Source organism: Myripristis murdjan, chromosome 6, assembly GCF_902150065.1.
Source record: "Myripristis murdjan chromosome 6, fMyrMur1.1, whole genome shotgun sequence".
Taxonomy (NCBI): Eukaryota; Metazoa; Chordata; class Actinopteri; order Holocentriformes; family Holocentridae; genus Myripristis; species Myripristis murdjan.
The window spans coordinates 18992800-19013407 of NC_043985.1; the positions used below are offsets into that span (position 1 = coordinate 18992800).

The following is a 20608-nucleotide window of genomic DNA, read 5'->3' on the forward strand; positions in this document are numbered from 1 at the left end:
CACTGACAGGAACAGAATTCACTGTGGTAACTGATCAGGTGCCAAGCGCCCTCTCCCCAGTGCCCTGGTGCACTGAAGCCCTCTGTGGTGCTGGCATGGCCTGGCCTGGCCTGGCAGCCAGGGGCTCTGCTTTGTAGCTCTGCCCTGATTGTTCTATCTGTCTCCAAATCAGCCTCTACTGCTGTCAACTGCCCATCTCACAAACCCCAGTAATGAATTTGCACAGGGCTTGTAGGGGCTGAATAAGTTACTCTATCGCATACAGACAGTAAACAAGTCGATTCAACCTGATTCACTGTAGGAAATTGTGGCCAAATAATATGGGCAATGTGTACAAGCTTAGGTTTATAAAAACCGTGTTATACAAAGCTCAGACATAAGCTGGATATTAATAATATACATATTAATGATAGCCCTGAGGCACAGTGTTGTAGGCCCGGGAACATGAAGTTAATATACTGTAATAATGAATTAGTGTAGCCATTATCTTTACAAGCAGGTGTAGTGGCTTTATGTTGTGAAAAGGGAACAATAATAAAAAATAAATAAATAAATAAAAAATGTGAATGGACACAGGAAAATTAAAGCAGGCCGTGTCATTTGGTCCTGCAAGCCTTCCCTCATTCTGAGTTGAATAGCCATAAGTAAGGTTGCTATGACTGCCATTTGATGAAACATGTATTTGTATGTATTTCATCACCATGTACATGTGAAGCCATCCGGCCCAGAATACACGGTGATGATTAATATTCCCTGGCTGTATGGAGAACCTTAGCTTTCAAGGCTACACAGCCTCAATAAGCTAACAATTCGACCATCATAAAACCCAGCTCTCTATACATTACGCCGCTGCTCCTACATCACACAGGTCTGTGACTAGGCACACAGATACAGTACTACATCCATGTTTGCTGCATGTAACTCTGAGACTCCGGCTGCATCCCAAAGCCTCGGTGAGATTATCTGCCATTAAAGCTTCTGCATTCAACAAAAAAAATATAAAGACAGTCGCAAGGAACCTGAGACGCACTGCCAAGTTGAATACATTGAGGCACGTACTCGCATAAAGGCAGGTGCACCTGTCTGCAGTGCTATTGTGTTCAATATCAAATGAGCCATGCATTGGCCTGGCGCTTGAAAAAAAAAAAAAAAAAAAACAATAAAAAACAAAACAACAAAAAAAACAACAACACACACAGCCTGTCTCTTACCGAGCTTGTTTCAGTCATTACTCCCCATCGTAACGTTTTCAAGTCCAGACCTCTGACGAACAGTTAATTCCCATCAGCCTGTCGCTGTCTCACTCTCTCTCATCCCCATGTCATATTTCTCCGCTGCAGCAGAACAAAGTCACGCCTCCTCCAGGAGCCGCTGCCGCGTGACGTCGCCCGGTGAAGAGAGCTAGGCCACGCCCACCTATAGGTTAATACAGCGAGGAGCCGCGAGAGGCCGTTGTGCCGAAAAGCCTCTGAGCCTCTTCTGAAATCTCTGCAAAGCACGGCGTCTAGTGGCTCATTGCCTTTACAAACGGTGGCAACGCACCATTAAAAAGATATAATACACATGTTTATTGCTGCTTTGACTTTTAATCAATAATCATGATCATAAACAATAACAATGTGGCCTAATTATGAGTTTAGACCACGAATAATGACTAAATGTTATTCTTTATTGCTCTTGAACTGGATCTAAAGTTAATAGCAGGCCTAGGCTATGAGTGATGTTATTGTTTGTTTGTTTTATTTGTCACCAGAATCCTATATAGGCCTACAAGAAGCAGACTGCAATGCATTGTAGCTATGAAGTGTATTGCTTTTATTAAACTCAAAATGCACTTTATCAAAAAGAAATGGTGCAAGTAACTATTCATTATTGATTGAATAGTAAACAAACTACCCATAGCTCCCACAGTAGCTAAAATGCATGTTCCATGTATTGCTATACACACACAGGTGGCAGTGAAAGTGGTGATGTTTGGTGAACTGTGGTCACAGGTGTGTGCTTGCTTATCAGGCACTGAGCAACCGGACTTGTCTTAGCCAATCAGGACTGAGACAGGCTGCCTATAAACTTCCCTCTTTTTAGAATCACTAATCTTGATTAGACACTGAGGAATAGTCCCTTGGCAGATTTGCATCTTAAAAACCAAGGGCATTTTGAATATGTATGGTGCAACACTAGGAAATGCTGCTTTCTGCATGTATTATTTAGAGGTGCGAGTGGTTTAAAGACATGTCTCAAGATAGACTATAGGACCCGTGTGCAATTGGTGCACGTTAAAATCAAATTGTAATTTTCTAACATTATAAATACATTTCATATGCGCGATTGGAAATGTCCTAGGCTATGCCAGCACACCTCAAAAAATAATTCGGCCATCAGTGGCATCCACAGGGATACCAGAATTGATTGAATCTTCATGGACTAAAATTGATTGCATTTATTTATTGCATTTTTTCTATGCATTTTCTATATGTGCGCACATAAACTAGATATTTATGTTGGTATCTATTCATCTATGCATCCTAGACTTCACTGAAAATTGTGACAGAAAAGTGAGAGTGTTTTTCCGCCTTTGATAAGATCATTTATGAAAGCCTGACCACAAACTCTCCCTCATTGTCCAGTCGCTCCTGAGCGAACTGGTCCAGCAAGTTATTTCTGGGCTGGTGTCACAGAGCCCCATATCGATCTGCCAGCTACCTGCCGCACGGACACCGCGCCTTTGGAGACTGTCCTCTTTTCCTCTCCTCTCTCTCTCCTCTCCATGAGTCCTCAGGCATAGCAATGAAGTCCCTCGCCGTGTTTATTATTTTCTACTGGCTTGGATTCATTCGGTGTAAACCCTCGGCGTCCTGTCCGAGGGGACAGTTTCTGCTGAAGAACCAGTGTGTCCTCTGCCATCCCACCTGCTCTGGCTGCCACGGCCACGAGCTGTTTGAATGCACTACCTGTGGAGTTGGTGAGTAATATGTCCGCTTTTTCCCTACTCATAAAATCCAGCATAACAGCAAAAATTCACCGACGGAGCAACAACAAAAGAAGATGCGAAGTGTCATAGTCGATTTTATGCTTATGTGTTTTCTGCGTTTACACGCTTCATATGAGACGGGAGACATGGCATGATGTATTTTTATATAGTTTCACAAAGCATATTGGACAACAAATAAAATATCTCCAGCTAAATAAAGGCTACACCGCAGATCGGCACTAGGCTATTCACACTGTCATATATATGGCCACTTATTTCAAATTCCCATATGCGGCTATTCCACTTGTCTGTGTTACTGATGATATTGTCTTGTCCAAAATCTGAACATTGGATTGTTTGCCAATAGCTTGTGTAATTCTTCTGTCTTGAGTTGTGGCTTCACAGCTGCCAGAGTCAAACAAAGCAATGTCACTGACTCATTAATACAACAGTCAGAGAGGGTGTTCTCTCAAAGCAGTGCTATTTGGTGGTTACCAAAGCAGAGTTGCTCAAAGGGTGTGGAATTAGAGGAGGAATATTTCACCTCGGGTTTACCTTCAACTATTGTTAAGCAATAAGAAACAGACATTTTGTGCTAGTTTTTTTTTTTTTGCCCTCCGCACCCAGGACAGGACTGGCTGATTGCTGTTCATAGAGGCACCTTTTTAAAAACTGAAATAGAAATTTAAGGTGTGATCTTTCTTCCTGGGTTTTCATAGTGAAATGGGATAGTGTCAGAATGGAGCCTTTGTTAAACAGAGGGAAAGGGAAAAATATCCCCCCGGGCTAAAAGTACTACTGTTGCAGTTCACTGGGCATAACCTGTGTCTCTCTCTCATTCTCTCTCTCTCTCTCTCTCTCTCTCTCTCTCTCTCTCTCTCTCTCTCTCTCAACCCCCTCCCTAAGCATTTGTCTATTCATGCTGTGGCAGAAGAGTGCCTGACTGATTGTATTTGAAAGTCAGCTGCACTTGGACCAGAACTGTAAATGATTCTGTATATAGTTGATTTATGCTTTCGTTGCTGTTGCGTGTATGTGAAAGAGTATTTATTTTTATGCTATTCCTTTTTCAATGTTGCTTTCATATGAGGTGCTTCATCAAAGAACATTAAAATTATTTTCTCCCTGTACACTCCCTGTATTTAATATATGCCCAGCTGAATTTTTAGCCACATCTTTGTGCATGCAGAGGTGGAAGTCTGCGGAAGGTTGAAATGAGAAAGACAGCAGCTTGTGGGCCCTCTCCTCCTTGTCTCACACATCTTATCTGCAGCACTGAGCAGATGTGACAATACTGTAACTCAGCTGCTTCCAGAGCCGCCTCAGGTGCCACAGCTAGGCTAGTGGCAGGTGGCAGAGAATTAATCAGTAGGGCCGAGACACAACAACATCTCTTCCCACAGCTCTGATCTTCTCTCGTCTGCCTCTGATTGCCCTTGTTTACATATGTGACACCCAGCATCATCACCCAGTATATTATCATGCTATTTGAAGGCCATACGGTCAACATACTGGACTGTGTGGTCAGTTCATGATGTCAGTCATGGCTTTGAGATGCATGTATTTTGGTCAATAATGTATCATGAATTACTGTAGGCATCTTTGTTTAAAATTCATAAGTCACTAAGTGAGCCTTTTGCACACCTGTAGGTCTGCAGGTGCTTAGGAGAAGATGAGCAAAGACGAAGTAAATTCAGAACTTCGTCAGGTTATCAGATAACCTGGGTGAAGGTCTGCGTAAAAACATCTGATCACGACACTATGTTTAGTGCTGTCATTTGCTATAGGCGTTCAACTTTCTCACAGTTGGCAGCATGTCCTGTCATCTTTCCTACGTCCCATGTGATTGCCAGGCCCATTTGGCTCTGCGTTCTCATTTATTACTAGGGCTTCATTGATTCCCGCTTTTCAGAGGAGTCCACATTTACAAGAGGCAATTCCTGGCTGGAGTGCCTTATGGCTAATGGCACCTGCATCAAGGGAGAAAGTGGAGCAGCCTTTATGATAATAAGTCGCACGTGTTGCCCCCTCCACAGATGAAGACGGACAGGAACGCTTCCTCCACCAAGGTCGCTGTCGGATGCACTGCCCGCGGGGATTTTATCCTGACAGGGGTCACTACGCCTGCCTGCCCTGCATAACCAATTGTGAACTCTGCACCGATGCCAACATATGTGCCAAATGTCGGGAACAGTACAAACTCCAGAATGGGGTCTGCCAAGCAGCATACTGTGGCATAGGTAAATGTAAAGCACTTTCTTAGTTGCCGGCTGTGGTCTAAAGGAGAAAAAAAAACAACAACAAAATAAAACAAAACAACCTGCTATTTTGGAGTATTCAGCTTGTGCTCCAGTTCTAGAGGTTTTTTGTGTCTTTATGTTTCAGGGCAGGTCCAGGATCCTGACACAGGAGAGTGCTTTGACTGCGAGATGGGCTGCAAAACATGTTCCACAGGTAAGCCATACTATACATGCTGCAGAGCCTAACCAGGCTAACAATACTATACTGCCCCCATACTGCAAGGAAGCTTGTCATTGTTGAGTGCACTCCATTGAGTCTAATATACTTCACCTGTTACTGCATGACGTTTTTTTTTTTTTTTTTTATCATTTCTACACAGCAGACCCTGAGATCTGCAACAGCTGTGTGGAAGGATACTTTCTGTGAGTCTGCTTATACATTTTTTTTCTGGTTTCTGTCTTCTATTCAGTGTACTTTTCTGACCTCTCATAACCTCGACTACAACATTTTACAACTACTTAACATATTATAGAGTACTTAGCATACTTAACATTTAATACAGTTACATGAATTTTCATTCTCTTTCACACACAGTGGAAATACTCTGGAATGGGGTGGTGATCTATTTAAAAGATTTTGAATGCCAGACATTACATATAGTGCCGATGAGTAATTGTCCTCCAGTCAGGTTTAATCTGTTTTTATCTGCACTGAATTTGTTATTGTCCTGCAAAATTAAGAGCTAGATAACTGGATATGTGTAGGGTTATACACTTTTTTGTAGAATGTTTTCTGTATTTCAGCTATTTATTCCATCTTATTATTTGGTCCCAGCATAACACAGGCTACAGAGCTAGAACAGACCTCCAATTGTGTGTTTTTTTCCCCTGAGTTCAGGTCTTCTGGTATTGTGTGAGTCAGGTTACCCTCCATTCCCAGTCATGCACTGTTACCTGAGCCCTGGTATGAGCATAGAAGTGTAGAGGTGTAGTCTGCTTCATAGAGACACTAAAGAGAGTGCTTATTTTAAATGAGAGAGAGAGGGAGAGAGAGAGAGAGAGAGGGAGAGAGAGAGAAGCTGGTAGCAGGTGTCATTATAGTTGCACTGTCTTGAGTAACTCTGATTTATGGAATTAGCAGCAGAGTGGAAGGAAAATCCTCTGCTTTACTGCACACAGGCCCTTTATTGTTGTTGCATAGGTGCTGTGATATACTTAGCCTTCCTCTGTGCATCAACCTTGGTACATTTTTCATTCAACAATGATGGTTTTGGTGACTGACAATGATGACTTGTCTTAGTACAATCTTAGTAATTGTAATTCTTGTTCCCAAATTACATGCAGGCAAGATACTGCAAACATCTGTTAAAGAATCTTAACAGACTGTGGAGCCCATTATGAGCTGCAGCCCCACGACTGTGTCCTCTCAGATGCGTCATGTATGCAGCACCATTCTTCAGTCAGAAATTCTTGAATTTGATGTTGTGTTAGACGTGATGTGAAATGCTGTTCAGTTTAGACAACTGTGGCATACCTTGTTGCCCTGTAGATGGGAGCCCCAATGCTTTTAGAAAAGAAACACCTCATGATGGATGCGTGGTATTTATTGACATTTACCTTCTCCCCCACAGGGTTGAGTGGAGCTAAACCAAGAAATTACTCCCCACCTGCTTCCTGCATGATTTCTTTCTTTCATTTACCCAAGCTTTCTTAGCTTCAATACCTGTGTTTTTACCTTTCCCTCAACTCTGCTAAAAAAGTAAAAGCCCCCAAACAAAAGTTGCGTTGGAAATGCTGATGTGTCCTGTGGGAATGGGTTGTCTAATATTTGCACAGAGGGATTCTTAAAAGTCCCACAGATTCTTCAGCAGTGTACTGTTTCCAGGCCAGAGACAGGGCCTGGTCTGCGTGAGCTGCTATTGTGAATGTGATGATGGATGCAGTGTGGCGCTTCCAGCTGTTCCTCCTCAAACATGCACCACATCTCAGCACCAATACCACGGCAACAGAGCAGGAAATGTTGCCAGGGCTGTCTGCTCAGATCCTCTCATATAGGAACGTGGCAGGAAAGGCAAAGGAAAATGTTATAAGTTAGTGGCTTATTGCTCTTGCACGTGTTTAATTTAGAACAGTATGTCTTCAAATTCGGATTCATTCCTGCTTTAATGTTTTATGCGTGACATCTCTGCAACTCAATACCTCAGCTGCTTTGGGCTACGTTTTCTGAGGAGAGCTGTGTCATGTTTAATAGCTCAATTAAGCCCTGGAGGACTGAGAGGACAGGTTAATGACAGAAAAGTCCCCTTCTGCCTCCAGGCTGCAAATAAAACACCAATTAACATTGTGCCTTGAGAAATTAATAGAGCCATGATAGGCCTGGACAAAGGCAGCCTACGTCATGTTTTCATCTCTGTTTGACTTTCCTATTAATGTATGATTGAGTGGACCTTTTGACTGAGGAATGTATTGAAGTCAACAATACCGCTGCAGGTGTGCTGTAGTTTGGCACAGTGCATGCTGGGATTGTATCTTCATGTGGTGTATTTTGTCACTTCTCTGGTTTCAGTTCATCTAGCCTCAGAGTCATCCAACTGGGGACAAACTGCCTGTAGCAACATCATCCTTCTTTCACTGTAATGCTTTAAAAGTGACGTGTGGTATTAAATCAGTATAGTTTTCATGAGCTCTTTGATCTATCAGTAGCTTTGTTCTGCATGCTTGCCTCACAAAGAAAAAAAAAACTCTTTCTAGTTTAATAGCTACTGTGTAAGTCAGCTTTAGAAAGTCAGTTATAGATTGATTTCACACACGTAGACCAAGCATACTCTCTGGCTAATTGTTTACTAATTGCAATGGCTTTTCCAGAAACATTTTTTTTCTTTTCAGTGAACATGATGATCTTTCTTCCATTTTAAAGATTTTGTCTACAGTTTCAGGCACCAGTGTCGCAGGCACTGCCCTCAGAGCACCTATGAGGACCGGGACAGGGGTGTGTGTCTGACCTGCCCAACACCATGCACCGACTGCAGAAGTAACACACATTGCCTGGCCTGCCAGCATGGCTACTTCCTCAATGGTACCAGTGTGAAAAAATAAATAATACTTTCTTGATATATTTTGCTAAATGAGAGCATTGGCCTCTGCACGGTGGAAGCATCAGATTTATATTTTATATCCTTTAACATTACTACATGCATGAGGGTAATTAATCATTCTTCTTACAGACAAATCTTGGCTCTGTGTCTTCATTTGGATTGCAAAGCACCTCTACGTCAGCAATCTGTGGCATGAGATATGTAAATATATGGCTTATGCAAACAAGAAATTAGGACGCTGTTGAATGGACATGAGTGTGTTCCCTGTTATGGGTGTCTGGATAAAATATGAGCTTTTAGATCATAAAGCTAAGTCTTTAAATCATACAGAAGAAGATTAGCAACCAAGAGTGACAAGCTACCAAACTTTATAATTATTATTATTATTATTATTATTATTATTATTTTGCACCATGTTAATATTGCAAATATAAAGTGAGTGAGTATGTCTGCTGTAATACACTTAGTGGTAGATGTCTAAAGGCGTTGTGATTGTCCAGTGTGTCAGACAAGATCCAGTCATGGATGATAAGCTCATTCTCTGCACTTCAGCCAAGGCTAGTCCAAGGTCCAGTTTCAAAAGATCTAGGTCATTGTTTCCTGCCTGGGCAGTTGGATGGAATTTGGAGAGGGAGAAATCCTGGAAGGACAGACAGAGGAGAAGCGCAATAGAGAGCAGGATTTAAAAAGCCATGCAGTAAATGGAGAGATAGAGAGATGAGCACAAGGTGATCTTTTCTGCAGCACCACCATCAGTTTTCCACTGTTTTTAGATGCTTTTATAATGAAAACATGATTCCACAAATGATGCTTTGCAGTTGAAAATGAATCGAGGGCCTTTTATTATTTACTATTTACTGTTCAGTCTCTTGAAATAAGTTATGTTTCAATAACAGCAGTAAAGTAACTAGTACCTGCTACCATAATTTCTGTTGTGAATTCCTAATGGAGGAATACTCTGCTCTATTGCAAAAGGATCATGCCATCTTCTGTCCTGTCAGGTGGTGAGTGCGTCAAACAGTGCCCACAGCAGACCTTTAGTGAATCCAGTGGATGGCGCTGCCAATCCTGCCACAGCTCATGCCAGACTTGCCATGGACCGCACTCAACAGACTGTGACTTGTGCCTCGGTGGAAACCCCCCTCTGCATGGGCAGTGCCCTCTGCTTAACTGCCCACTCGGCCAGTACTTTGATGGTGAGGGGAACAACTGTGATGTGGGCTCATCTGAACTAGTTCATGTTGTTGATTTCTCTCAATAGGCATCTGTTTTGGAACATTGTGCTTGACCTGTTTTTGTAATAATCATTGAATCACAGTCATGGTTACGGGCTATTAAGTCCAATGTAATGCATTTCAGTTGAAAGCAGAGTCAGTAAAGTGTGACAAGTGGGTGTCCAGTGCCGGTGGAGTTAGTGGAGTTAAATATTGAAAAGAATAATATGATACTTTATTAATCCCCTTAGGGAAATAATCTTTTCACTCAACTCAGAGCTCAGTGTCAGCAACTGGTCAGCAGCCGATGGCAATCATTGCCTTGCTCAAGGGCACTTCAGCAAAGTGGATACTTAATGAAACAGGGATTTGAACATGATTAAAAGATTATTCGCTGTTTGCATTACGTCCTCTTTACTCACTACATCACCCTGCCTCAGAATCACTAAGCCACTTCTTATGTTATATTAGGGCCATTTAAAACCCATTTCAGTTAATTGCAGTGGTGCAGTTTAACAAAGCCTCTCTGCCTCAAGCACAGGGTTCTTCACCTGCTTCCCCCTTTGCTGTGTCTGTCAACATTATTGTCAATTTGAACCCAGATGGTCTTACTCAATTGTTACCACTGCTACAGTAGGTTGATCATTTACATTCTTACCTCAGTGGGCTGATAATTTACATTCCTGCTGCTGGTTAGGGGATCACTCAGTCTGGACAGACAATTTCAAGAGCACTGTCATTCGGCTGGGGATTTTTCCAAGACAGATATCGCTGCTGACTTGCATGCTTAAAACAATGGTTACACATGAAATAGGATTATTTCATGATTCCGGAAAATAGTTTAGGCATAATGTGTAATAGGACAGAACATACAGTGATTTATATAGTGATGGATGACTTGATGACCTTCCCATAATAAGAACGAGTCAGGCTGTGTATCTGCAGTAAGCCCCTCCAATTGTATCTCCTAGCAACAGACCTGAAATAGACTAATGATTTTTCTTCAAATATTCCATTGCAAAATGTAAATCTACGCACAATGTTCAACTTTCAGTAAAACTGGTCCTACTCTGCACTGCATCAGCAATGAGAAAACAGGCATCCACTCCAGTGCTCCATCTTGTTAATAATTGTCTAATTATTTGATCATTTGAACTGCAGCAACCAAAGTTCATAACGCATATGCTGCCCCCTAGTGGCAAAGCCAAGTAAATGAGTGGAAACTTTCCTTGTACAGTTCAATGGGATTTTTGTAATCTCTCTATGCTTTCTGCTTTATGTGTTGTTGCAATGTAAAATGTGGTTGATCTGCTCACTGCTCTACTTTCAGGAAAAAATGGCAGATGCCACGCTTGTGATGCGTCCTGTAAGACCTGCTTTGGCCCTCAAGCACTGGATTGTTCCTCTTGTTTCACAGGTAAAAACATGAACTTTCATAACTTGACAAAAGATTGAAACTTTCTTCCATCACTCACTGTATGTATGCGTGTGTCTGTGTGTGGTATAGGGTATTTCCTGGACCAGGACAGTTCTTGTGTGGAGCACTGTCCACCAGGCTCCTATGCCAACTCTGCCACTCAGCTGTGTGAGGACTGCTCACCAAACTGTGAGGCCTGCATGGACACGAGTGATAACTGTATTAGCTGCTCCAAAGGCAGCTATAAACTGTTTCTCCACCAGGGGAGGTGCTGGTCTAATTGTCCAGAGTAAGTAGTAGGACACTCCTTTGAAGAAAAATATTTGTAAAGGCAGTGCATTTATGTCCATTTGCCGTGTTTTCCCTTTTGTATCTTATCAGATCACTCTTGGATTTATTTTCAGAGGTTTCTTTGAGACAGCAGAGGGGTCATGTGAAGCCTGCGATAGCTCCTGTCTAACATGTGACGGGAACAAGTACCAGTGTCTGTCCTGTGCTAAAGACCACTTCCTGGAGAGTGGCATGTGTAGACTCAACTGTTCACTGCGGACCTACCCTGCAGATGATGGTACCTGCAGACGCTGTCCTCCTCACTGCGATGTGTGCTCAGACGACAGAACCTGTTTCAGTGAGTTATTAGCCACCTGAGCAAAATAATCTCTCAGTGGAAAAGAAGGTAACAGCTGTAATCCCACAATCCCTCCACTTTAAAAGAATAACCCTTTAAATGCATAATATGGCATTAAAGGGATGGCAAACCCAGTTAAAAACAGGGACTTTTTAATTGAGGATTATCATTGAGTACTATCTTCATTACCGGCCAAGCGGGTTGGTAAAAGTCAGTAAATGTAATAAAATGGAGATTTAGGAGCTGCATTTTCCACAGTTATTCATTCCCGTAGGGTTGGGTGGGTGTTCCCCCAGTGAAGTATTTTCTGTTTGTTGGAATTGACATAGCTGCAGGTCCTACTCGCACTGCAACTATATGTCAGCAAATGTTTTCATAATTAACATTGCAGTTGGAGTCCACAACTGACGCCATCACCAGCTAAAGCTCTACATGACATTGATGCACTTTGCTAGCCTGTCACCTCCTCTGATATTATCAACAATAGACTGGCAGTGGTGGAACGAGTACCTCAAATTGCTACTCAAGTAAATTAATAGTTACTGATTTAAAATGTAAAGTCGGGAGAGAAAGGTGTGATCTTTTCCACCACGGTTCAAACTAGATTCTTTTAAAGGTGCATTCTGCAAAACTGCAGAGGGCTGACTGAAGTGAGAACCCTGTAGACTCAACTGACAAATGTGGAATAAGCTCATAATATGATGGAGTCTACAGGGTTCTCATCATCAGGCATCTCACTGATTTTATTCTTTCTTTTTTTTTTTTTTTACACTTTTTTTTTGACAGTTGAGTCTAAATGGTCCTCCCTTCCATCGACCATCAGCATCTGCATTTTCATGGTTCACCTTTTATTGGATAGTTGGAAATGACGAAAAGTAGAACCAACAAAATAGAACCAGGTTCCTCTTCTCATCTTTGCTGACTGATGGTTCATTGTCAAAGGTTCACAATGAACAATGTCACTCATCTAATGGATATGATTTAAAATGTATTGAAATACAATTCTCAAGCAAAAGGGGACTTAAGTAAAAGTGAAATTAGTAACTTTAAAAAATACTTTAAAAAGTACACTTACACAAAAAGCTTCTAAATTACAGTAACGGTAGTAAATTGTAATTAGTTACCTCCACCTCTGTAGACTGGTAAAATAATCCTTTGTTGAGGCTAGCAGAGGATAGCAGGTGCAGTTGAGGAGCCAGTCAAAGCCATGATTGGATCATCCCCACTCTTAAGAATCAAAGTTTTAACCCCTGCTTTGCAAAATCGACCATTTAACGCAGGAGAAATCAAGCAAGGCCTCTCTTATTATGGAGAGGCCTTTAGATTATCACAGTTTCATGATGTTTCCTACATTCAACGATGACAATTAAAAAAAAATATGAAAAATTACTATTTTAAGTTTATTATCCCTTTAACCTGAAATCCTGTTTCTTTTGGTACACCTCTGTCCCGCCATCATTCCAGAGTGCAGTTTCCTCTACCTGATGCTGAACGGCGTGTGCAAGGCTAGCTGTCCCCTGGGTTACTACGAGGACATGGAGGAGGGCCGCTGTGGTCAGTGCCACCCCACCTGTGCCAGCTGCTCAGGGCCGCTGGCACACGACTGTGAATCCTGCTCTACTTTTGCTCCCAAATTGTATCAAGGTGTATGTTCCAAGGATTGCCCCACTGGCACTTACTATAACACTGGAGATAACGAATGTCAAGGTGAGTGCCTCCATATTAGGATCTGATTTGGTTCTATGAGACTTTTATGTAATGTCAAATGTGTATTTATAGAGCGACGCGACGTATAGCCTTCTACCCTTGTTATAATACAGAAGGAATAATGTAGAACACCTAATGCCCTTTTCTGTTCTTGAAGGTGTTTTATGAATGTAGAGAGAGCTAGTTATTCATTCCACTTTTATCTGTGATTTAGTGGACTGAGTTTTATGTGATTTTTTTTTTTTTATTTGAGAGATATAATTACTATAGAGAGCTGTTGTATGTATTATAGAAGTTTTGAGCTGATGTTGGTAGTTGTGTGCCTTAGTGGTTGTCTTATGTATTGTTACACTTAATGTGTAGTATGAATGTTATGGACGTGCATTAATGTGTCTTCTGTCACTGACATATTTCTGTAAAAATACTTATGACCCCGGGAGGAGTAGCTACTGTTATAAAACAGTAGCTCACCGAGATTGAAATAAACATCAACAAAAAGGTCTTAAGATATTTTTTTTTCTGTTTCAGTTGCAAAACAGCAGAAATTTAATCAGCATGTATAGAAATTTCAATAGCCCAGTGTCACACATTATTTGTAAGGGCTTTCTCAGGTAATCACACACTGGCATGTAAGTCAGTGGTGAAGTGGCCACACCTTTTTCCTGGAAATAGGGTGATGTAGTGCTGATACAACACCATCCTATTTGAGTATGTATCATGTGTGTATTTATTTTATTTTTTTTTGTGTGTGTGTGTGTGTGTGTACAGAGTGTCATCAGACCTGTGCGAGCTGCTCGGGTCCTGAGCCAAACCAGTGCACCCAGTGTGAGAAGGGCCTAGTGCTGGACCCAAACACGTTGTTGTGTGGAGTGATGGGTGACACAGACTGCCCGCCAAGGACCTACCTGCACGAGGACCAGTTCACCTGCATGGGCTGCCACCGCCACTGTTACTCCTGTGACGGGCCGGGGCATGACGAATGCCAGACCTGTGCTGTACCCAAATACCTCCACAGTAAGCACTCTGAAGTGCTTTTGAGCACAACAAAAACTGCAAAAATCCACCTAATCTTTAAATATTTTACACTGTATATATATTACAGTGTTTGACAATAAGAGATGATAAAATTGGATAGCAGGACCAATTAAAACAAGGCAAAGTGGTTAAGTAAAATGTAAATTCAGATAAATAAAAGACAACATTTAAGAACAGATACAGATACTGTCTGGTGAAAATCATTGAATATACAAAATGTTACCCTAGAAAACCAACTTTAATTTAATTAATTTGTTTAATTCATGAACAAAATAAATGATTGCTCAGTTATTGGACAGGTATTCCTTTTTGCCTTTATATGAAAGGTTTTCAAAAGTGTCAGGGTTGTAAAATTTTGAAAATCACCAGAATTAGCATTCCCAGTTTTTACCATGACAATAGCAATACACTTATTATTATCAAAACAAGAACAATCACAGTCCAATTTCAGACAGATTGCTTGTAATTCTGGATATTGTTATTTTTTGAATGTGCATGTGGGTTGGAAATAATGTGTGGGCATGTGGCTCTCCAGACAGCACCTGTGTGAGTGAGTGTCCAGCCGGGACGTATAGCACGAGGCAGGATGCTGATGGAACAGTGCTGGGCTTTTGTTCTCCATGTGACCGTGTCTGTTCCACCTGCTCCGGGGCGTCGCCCAAAGATTGCCTCACCTGCTCTCCAGGATACCTGCACCTCCTCCACCTCTGCGTCTCACACTGTCCAACAGGGTAAAAAAAAACAGCTCCATCACAGCCCACGAAATGTTTACTTGGTGTCGAAACACAATCTATTGTCCGGAACTAAGTTGGCGCTCTCCCACTCTTGGTTAGTGATATATAAGAACAAACACTCTTTTGGAAATATGCCAACATTGCAAACGGATCAAGGATCCAGCTTCTGAAATTGCCTCAGAATTATAGCAACCTCCCATTATTACTTCTGACTTTAACTTAAGTGATCTAGAGGTCACTTTACAAAATTTTCCACCAATTCTGCATATATTATTTTCTATACAATATTGTCCACACTATTATTACCTCAGCCTGCCTCAGAAAGCTGTGAGTGGATGAAATTCAGTGGATGGATCAGCACTGGCCTAAAGAACAATCGATCAGATGTCGGTATAGTGATCTGGATCTGGGATTTTTGCCATTAGAGAATCATCAGTCATAACTAGCGACTAGATGTCAAATCCTGAAGGGTCAAGAAATCAATTATATTTACATTTTAACAAAAAAAAGTGTTAGTAGTGATGTCTTTGGCTATACTGGCAATTTGGAGAATTGTCCAAGTTTATTTATGCATCACAAAACACAATTACATAGTGCTTCACATAATGGAAGAATAAAAATAGCATACATAAAAGGAAGTTTAAACAGAAAATGAAGAGTAGACTAGGCTAAATATTTTATAACAAGGCCAACGTATAGGACTAAGTTTACAGGAGCTGCTCAAAACAATTAGCAGTTTGAGCAGATTTGATAGACTTTTCCAAAGTGTGGGAGCTTCAACCACAAAACCACAGTCACAGTCACCAGAGTTAGGGACAGATAAAAGGCCTTGACTGGATGATCTGAGAGGCCAACTGCGATAGTAGGGGCTCAACAGCTCTGCTATGTAAGCGCGGGTCAGGCCATTTAAAGCCTTGTAAGTAGGCCAGTCAACAAAATCTTAGTCAAGTCTAAATTCCTGTGGATGAGCCACGCTGGATTGCTTAGTGCAAGAAAAGTGGGAGTTGTAGTTGTCTAAATGAGAAAAGACAAGTGTATGAATTAGTATTTCAATGTCCTTAGCAGATAAAATGGGTCTTATTTTAGCAATATTTCCCAACTGAAAGAAACAAGACTGAATATATTTATTAATGTGATGGATCTCAGTTTTGAGTCATCCAATCAGTAATAAAGGTATACTAATACTGGAAGGTAGCATGTATAATGACAACAGGAGAGATGGGAACGTTCCTAATAGAGGTGCAAAGGAGGACACATTATTATTGATGTGAATGTTAAATTATCTACCTGACATGTATGAGAAAAACTGTTCAAGGATCCTAGTTAATATGGATCCTTTCATGTGTCAGGTACTACATGGAGGGCTCCCGCTGTGAGAAATGTGACCATTCCTGTGAGCTGTGCACTGGACCAGGCCCTAAGTCCTGCAGGGCCTGTCTGCCTCCTCTTCTGGAGCTGCACGGCACCAAGCTGTGTGTTGAGCATTGTCCAGACCGTTTCTATCAGCTCAATCATGTCTGCAAACAATGTCACACCAGCTGCCAGACCTGCAAAGGTACCAGCGGGGAAACAAGATTTTCCTTTATGATAAGCTCTGTAAAGTCATTTAGTTTGAATGTGAGATTATAGTTCAGATCAAAGTCAGAGCCCGTTGTCCAGCTGTAGTCTATATCTTTCTTTTGTGTCAACTTATTTGTCATTCCTTTTTCACTCCTTCGCTGGGAGGTTAAAGAGCTTGTGTATGTTTGCAGATGCCTCGCCTCAAGGCTGTTTGACGTGTGATAGGGGTAGCACCCTAAAAGACAACGTCTGTTATCCGCGTTGTGAGGAGGGGCGTTACTTTTCCGAAGAGGTAAACTCTGAGCGAGGAGTCATATTCCAATGTGTGACTAATCATTATCTTAGTAAATAAAGGGAAAAGATAACTGTTAGCATGTCATTTCCATATAAAATGCACTTGTGGACACATTCTGTGAGTGAGTCAGTGCATTATTATACACTGTAAAAAAGGCACATGTGTGCACTAGTTGTCATATTCATAAGTGACATACTGCTGGAACACTGGAGTCAACTTCATCTTAATTTGAAGTTGTGCTCATAAGTGACTGACTGCCTTATGACCTATAACTCACTGCCATAACCATGATGTTACCTCAATATTAATGGATATAATAACCTGTTATTATATCCATATCCTGTTATTAAGTGTCATATGGTCAATTATGTCACTTTCTCTGTAAAGATGAGATCTATCTATCTTTCTATCTGTCTATAATAACAATCATGATACATTGTGTCCTGTCACAATGTCACAAAGTTCACACAATGTCAGCTCTCATTGAAAATGTTGTAAGTTAATAACAACAATCATAAATATTCATTATTATATTTGTATTATGTTCATGACAGTTAGTCTCATCAACACAACTTTGAATAACGTATTTCCACATTGAATATATATTTGGCCAATAAAGTCATCATTTTGAAAAATTGCCATTGCAGGAGACTTGTGAGCCATGCGACAGCTCATGTCGACATTGCACAGGCCCCAGATCGGACCAGTGTCTGACTTGCCCCCGTGATTTTGGCCTTCACGCTGTGGAGAACCGCTGTGCCCGCTGCTGCCAGGCTGGAGGAAATGACACTGACTGCTGTGTTTGTGACACTAATTCAGGTAGAGTCCCTGCCGGTGTTTAGCAGCACAGCTCTGTTGAGATATGACCACCTACTTACAGCCATTTTTTTGTTCTAGCTCTGTGTGTGGAGGCCCCCCAGCCCAAGTCAGATGACCAGGCAGCAGATCTCAGTATATCACCTGGAGCTCTCAAGCACACCTCAGCTGCCTGGCCTGTCGCCCTGCTGCTGGCGCTGGGGTTGGCTCTGGGTGTGTTTGCTGTGGTCAAGGCCCACGCCAGGAAGAGGCTTTGCTGGAGCCGCAGCTATGAGAGACTAAGTGGCAGCGCCTCGAGCAGTATGCCCCATGGGGTGCCTGAGCCAGACAGTGGTGATGAGGCGGATGTGGTGTACACCAGCAGGGGCGGATCAGTATATCGACGCTACAGCTTTATCCACGAGCAGGACACAGATGCAGACCAGGATGTGGATGAGAGCACTTATCTCAACCAGTCTTAGTATCGTAGATGCATCTGAGCCAGTAGAGCTTATAATAGCTGTATAGTGGATGCACATAGTCCCAATACCAAGACTGAAATTAGGGGGATTCAAAGCAGTTTAGTTGATTTTTAGGAATGGAATGCATTTGTATCTGTTGTGTTGCTTTTTGACTTCTGGTGAGAGTTAATTTTTATTCCTCAAAGTGCCTTCATCTGTATACTACATGTGATTAGAGGAGGCATTTGTGAGTGAAAGAATGAAATGATCATGTAGAATGACTTCATCTGTGTAGTCTGTGTTATTAGAAGAGGCATTTGTGAGTGAAACAGTGAAATGAAGTGATCATATATAATGACTGATATACAATACAATTTATTGTAAATAGAAATGTAACTGCAATAAAAGCTTATTTTCTACTTCATGCCCTCTGTACACTTATAAAACTGGCTGTATGGATGATGGCTTTTATGAGAGTGATATCTTCATTATATTTATTATGCTTTTGAGCAGATGTGTTGTGACTTTTGAGCAGATCAAGGTTATGCCACTTGACAAAACAGTATTATATGCACAATACCTTTTTACTGAAGAAGATACAAGGAAATACAGTTGTTTGAATTTCAAACATAGACCTCTCGTATAAAGATGTGTACAGACTGAGGTCTCTGCTGTACAGGTTCAGTTTCACAGTACAATGTAGAGAGTTGTGTTAGTGGTGTTAGTTTTGTCATAAGATCCACCAGGACATGCAGTAGATTCTTTTGTGTATTAGTTAATAGTTGCTGAAGCACATTTGCAAGAGACTTCCTCTTACGCCTTAGTTTGACACACCTATTGGCTGATTGGATTTGCATTACCTCTTGAAATAGTGTCAGAGCCTCTCCCCATTTGTTTGATGTTTAACCTGCAGTGTGGACAGTGAAACCAGCAGACTGGAGTCTTGATCTTTTTAACGGCACACAACTGAAGACATGGCTCTTACTGGATCATCAAAATGTCTCAGATTCTTCAAGACTTTCTCTCTCATACTCATATGTATGTCTCTTTCATTTGTACTTTGGCAAATCGGCTCTGAGAGGCATCAGGTCAGGTCATTGCCTGATTTCACATTACCAGAGCATTCCAGTGATGACCTGCCCGGCTGCCTGGCTGTCATCGAGGGAGATCTACAGGGCAAGAAAGACAAATTGGATGGACTTCTGACATCTAAGAGAACACATTTATCTGAAGAGTTCTACCTTAATCTGACAAAGGACTGTCAGGATTACATCAAAACTAGAGGATTCATCACAATGCCTATTAGTGAGGAGGAGAAAAACTTTCCCATTGCCTACTCCATGGTGATCCATGAGAAGATTGGGATGTTTGAGCGACTCCTGCGTGCTGTTTACCATCCTCAGAACGTCTACTGTGTGCATGTGGACCAGAAATCCTCTGAAGAATTTAAAGCAGCTGCTCAAGCAATTGTTTCCTGTTTCCCTAATGTGTTTATAGCCAGTAAGTTAGAAAGTGTGGTGTATGCATCATGGTCTCGAGTGCAAGCGGATCTGAACTGCATGAAAGATCTGCTGAAATCACCTGTCCCGTGGAGATACCTACTCAACACCTGTGGAACAGATTTCCCCATCAAAACAAATGCAGAAATGGTTCAGGCAATGAAGCTCCTCAATGGAAGGAACAGTATGGAGTCTGAGACCACTAATGACTACAAGAAAGGTCGTTGGCAATATCATCACATCGTTGGCGACAGTGTTGTTAGGACGGATACTATGAAAAGTCACCCTCCCATTAGCAGCCCCATGTTTTCAGGCAATGCCTACTTTGTGGTAACGAGAGACTTTGTGAAATATGTGGTGGAGGATCAGGAGATTCAGAAGTTTCTGGAGTGGGAGAAGGACACATACAGCCCTGATGAGCATCTGTGGGCCACTCTGCAGAGGATGCCCTCTGTGCCTGGGTCAATGCCTGCTAACAACAAGTATGATCAGTCAGACATGCTCGCCATTGCTCGCCTGGTGAAGTGGAGTTATTTAACAGGAGATGTGAAAAAGGGAGCTCCATATCCTCCCTGTTCTGGCACTTACAGAAGAGCAGTTTGTGTATATGGGGCTGGTGATCTCCATTGGTTATTTCAGCAACACCACCTCATTGCAAATAAGTTTGATCCTGAAATTGATGACATTGCCTTAAGATGTATAGAGGCATTCCTACGCTTCAAAGCAGTGAACTCTGAATTAGCAATGACAACCTTTTAATTTGTAAACCTTTACTTTGTAAACAACAGACATGTACAGTATAATGCATATGGCAGTAGGAGGTGGTGTAAACATTATTGTAAATATTGAATTAAAATCTTGAGACTGAACAAATATCTTTTAAAATATTATGTGCCAGTATCTATGTGATTTCAATGAAATCTTTGTTACCCAGCATTGCCACCTAGTGGGCTGATA

General features: G+C 41.6%; 3 protein-coding genes across 3 annotated transcripts in view; 2 read left to right on the forward strand and 1 right to left on the reverse strand.

Annotated features, from left to right (window-relative positions):
* The window catches only part of otud7a (OTU deubiquitinase 7A), a 37850-nt gene extending 36538 nt beyond the window's left edge, over positions 1-1312 (reverse strand). Inside the window, exon 1 of the mRNA XM_030054527.1 lies at positions 1212-1312. The gene's annotated coding sequence lies outside the window, so the exon portion shown is untranslated. The remainder of the gene's footprint in view (positions 1-1211) is intronic.
* Positions 1313-2667: 1355 nt separating this feature from the next.
* On the forward strand, positions 2668-18571 carry LOC115360648 (proprotein convertase subtilisin/kexin type 5). Its single transcript, XM_030053688.1, has 16 exons — positions 2668-2962; positions 5008-5211; positions 5357-5425; positions 5592-5634; positions 8142-8287; positions 9308-9502; positions 10851-10937; positions 11028-11226; positions 11342-11565; positions 13030-13272; positions 14041-14286; positions 14843-15038; positions 16391-16596; positions 16793-16893; positions 17544-17715; positions 17794-18571. The coding sequence occupies exons 1-16, from the start codon at positions 2788-2790 to the stop codon at positions 18171-18173; spliced, it is 2886 nt and encodes a 961-aa protein (XP_029909548.1). The 5' UTR covers positions 2668-2787; the 3' UTR covers positions 18174-18571.
* Positions 18572-19192: 621 nt separating this feature from the next.
* gcnt3 (glucosaminyl (N-acetyl) transferase 3, mucin type) lies at positions 19193-20410 on the forward strand. The gene has a single exon (XM_030053544.1). It carries the CDS (start codon positions 19193-19195, stop codon positions 20408-20410), a length of 1218 nt encoding a protein of 405 aa, XP_029909404.1.
* Positions 20411-20608: the final 198 nt, after the last annotated feature.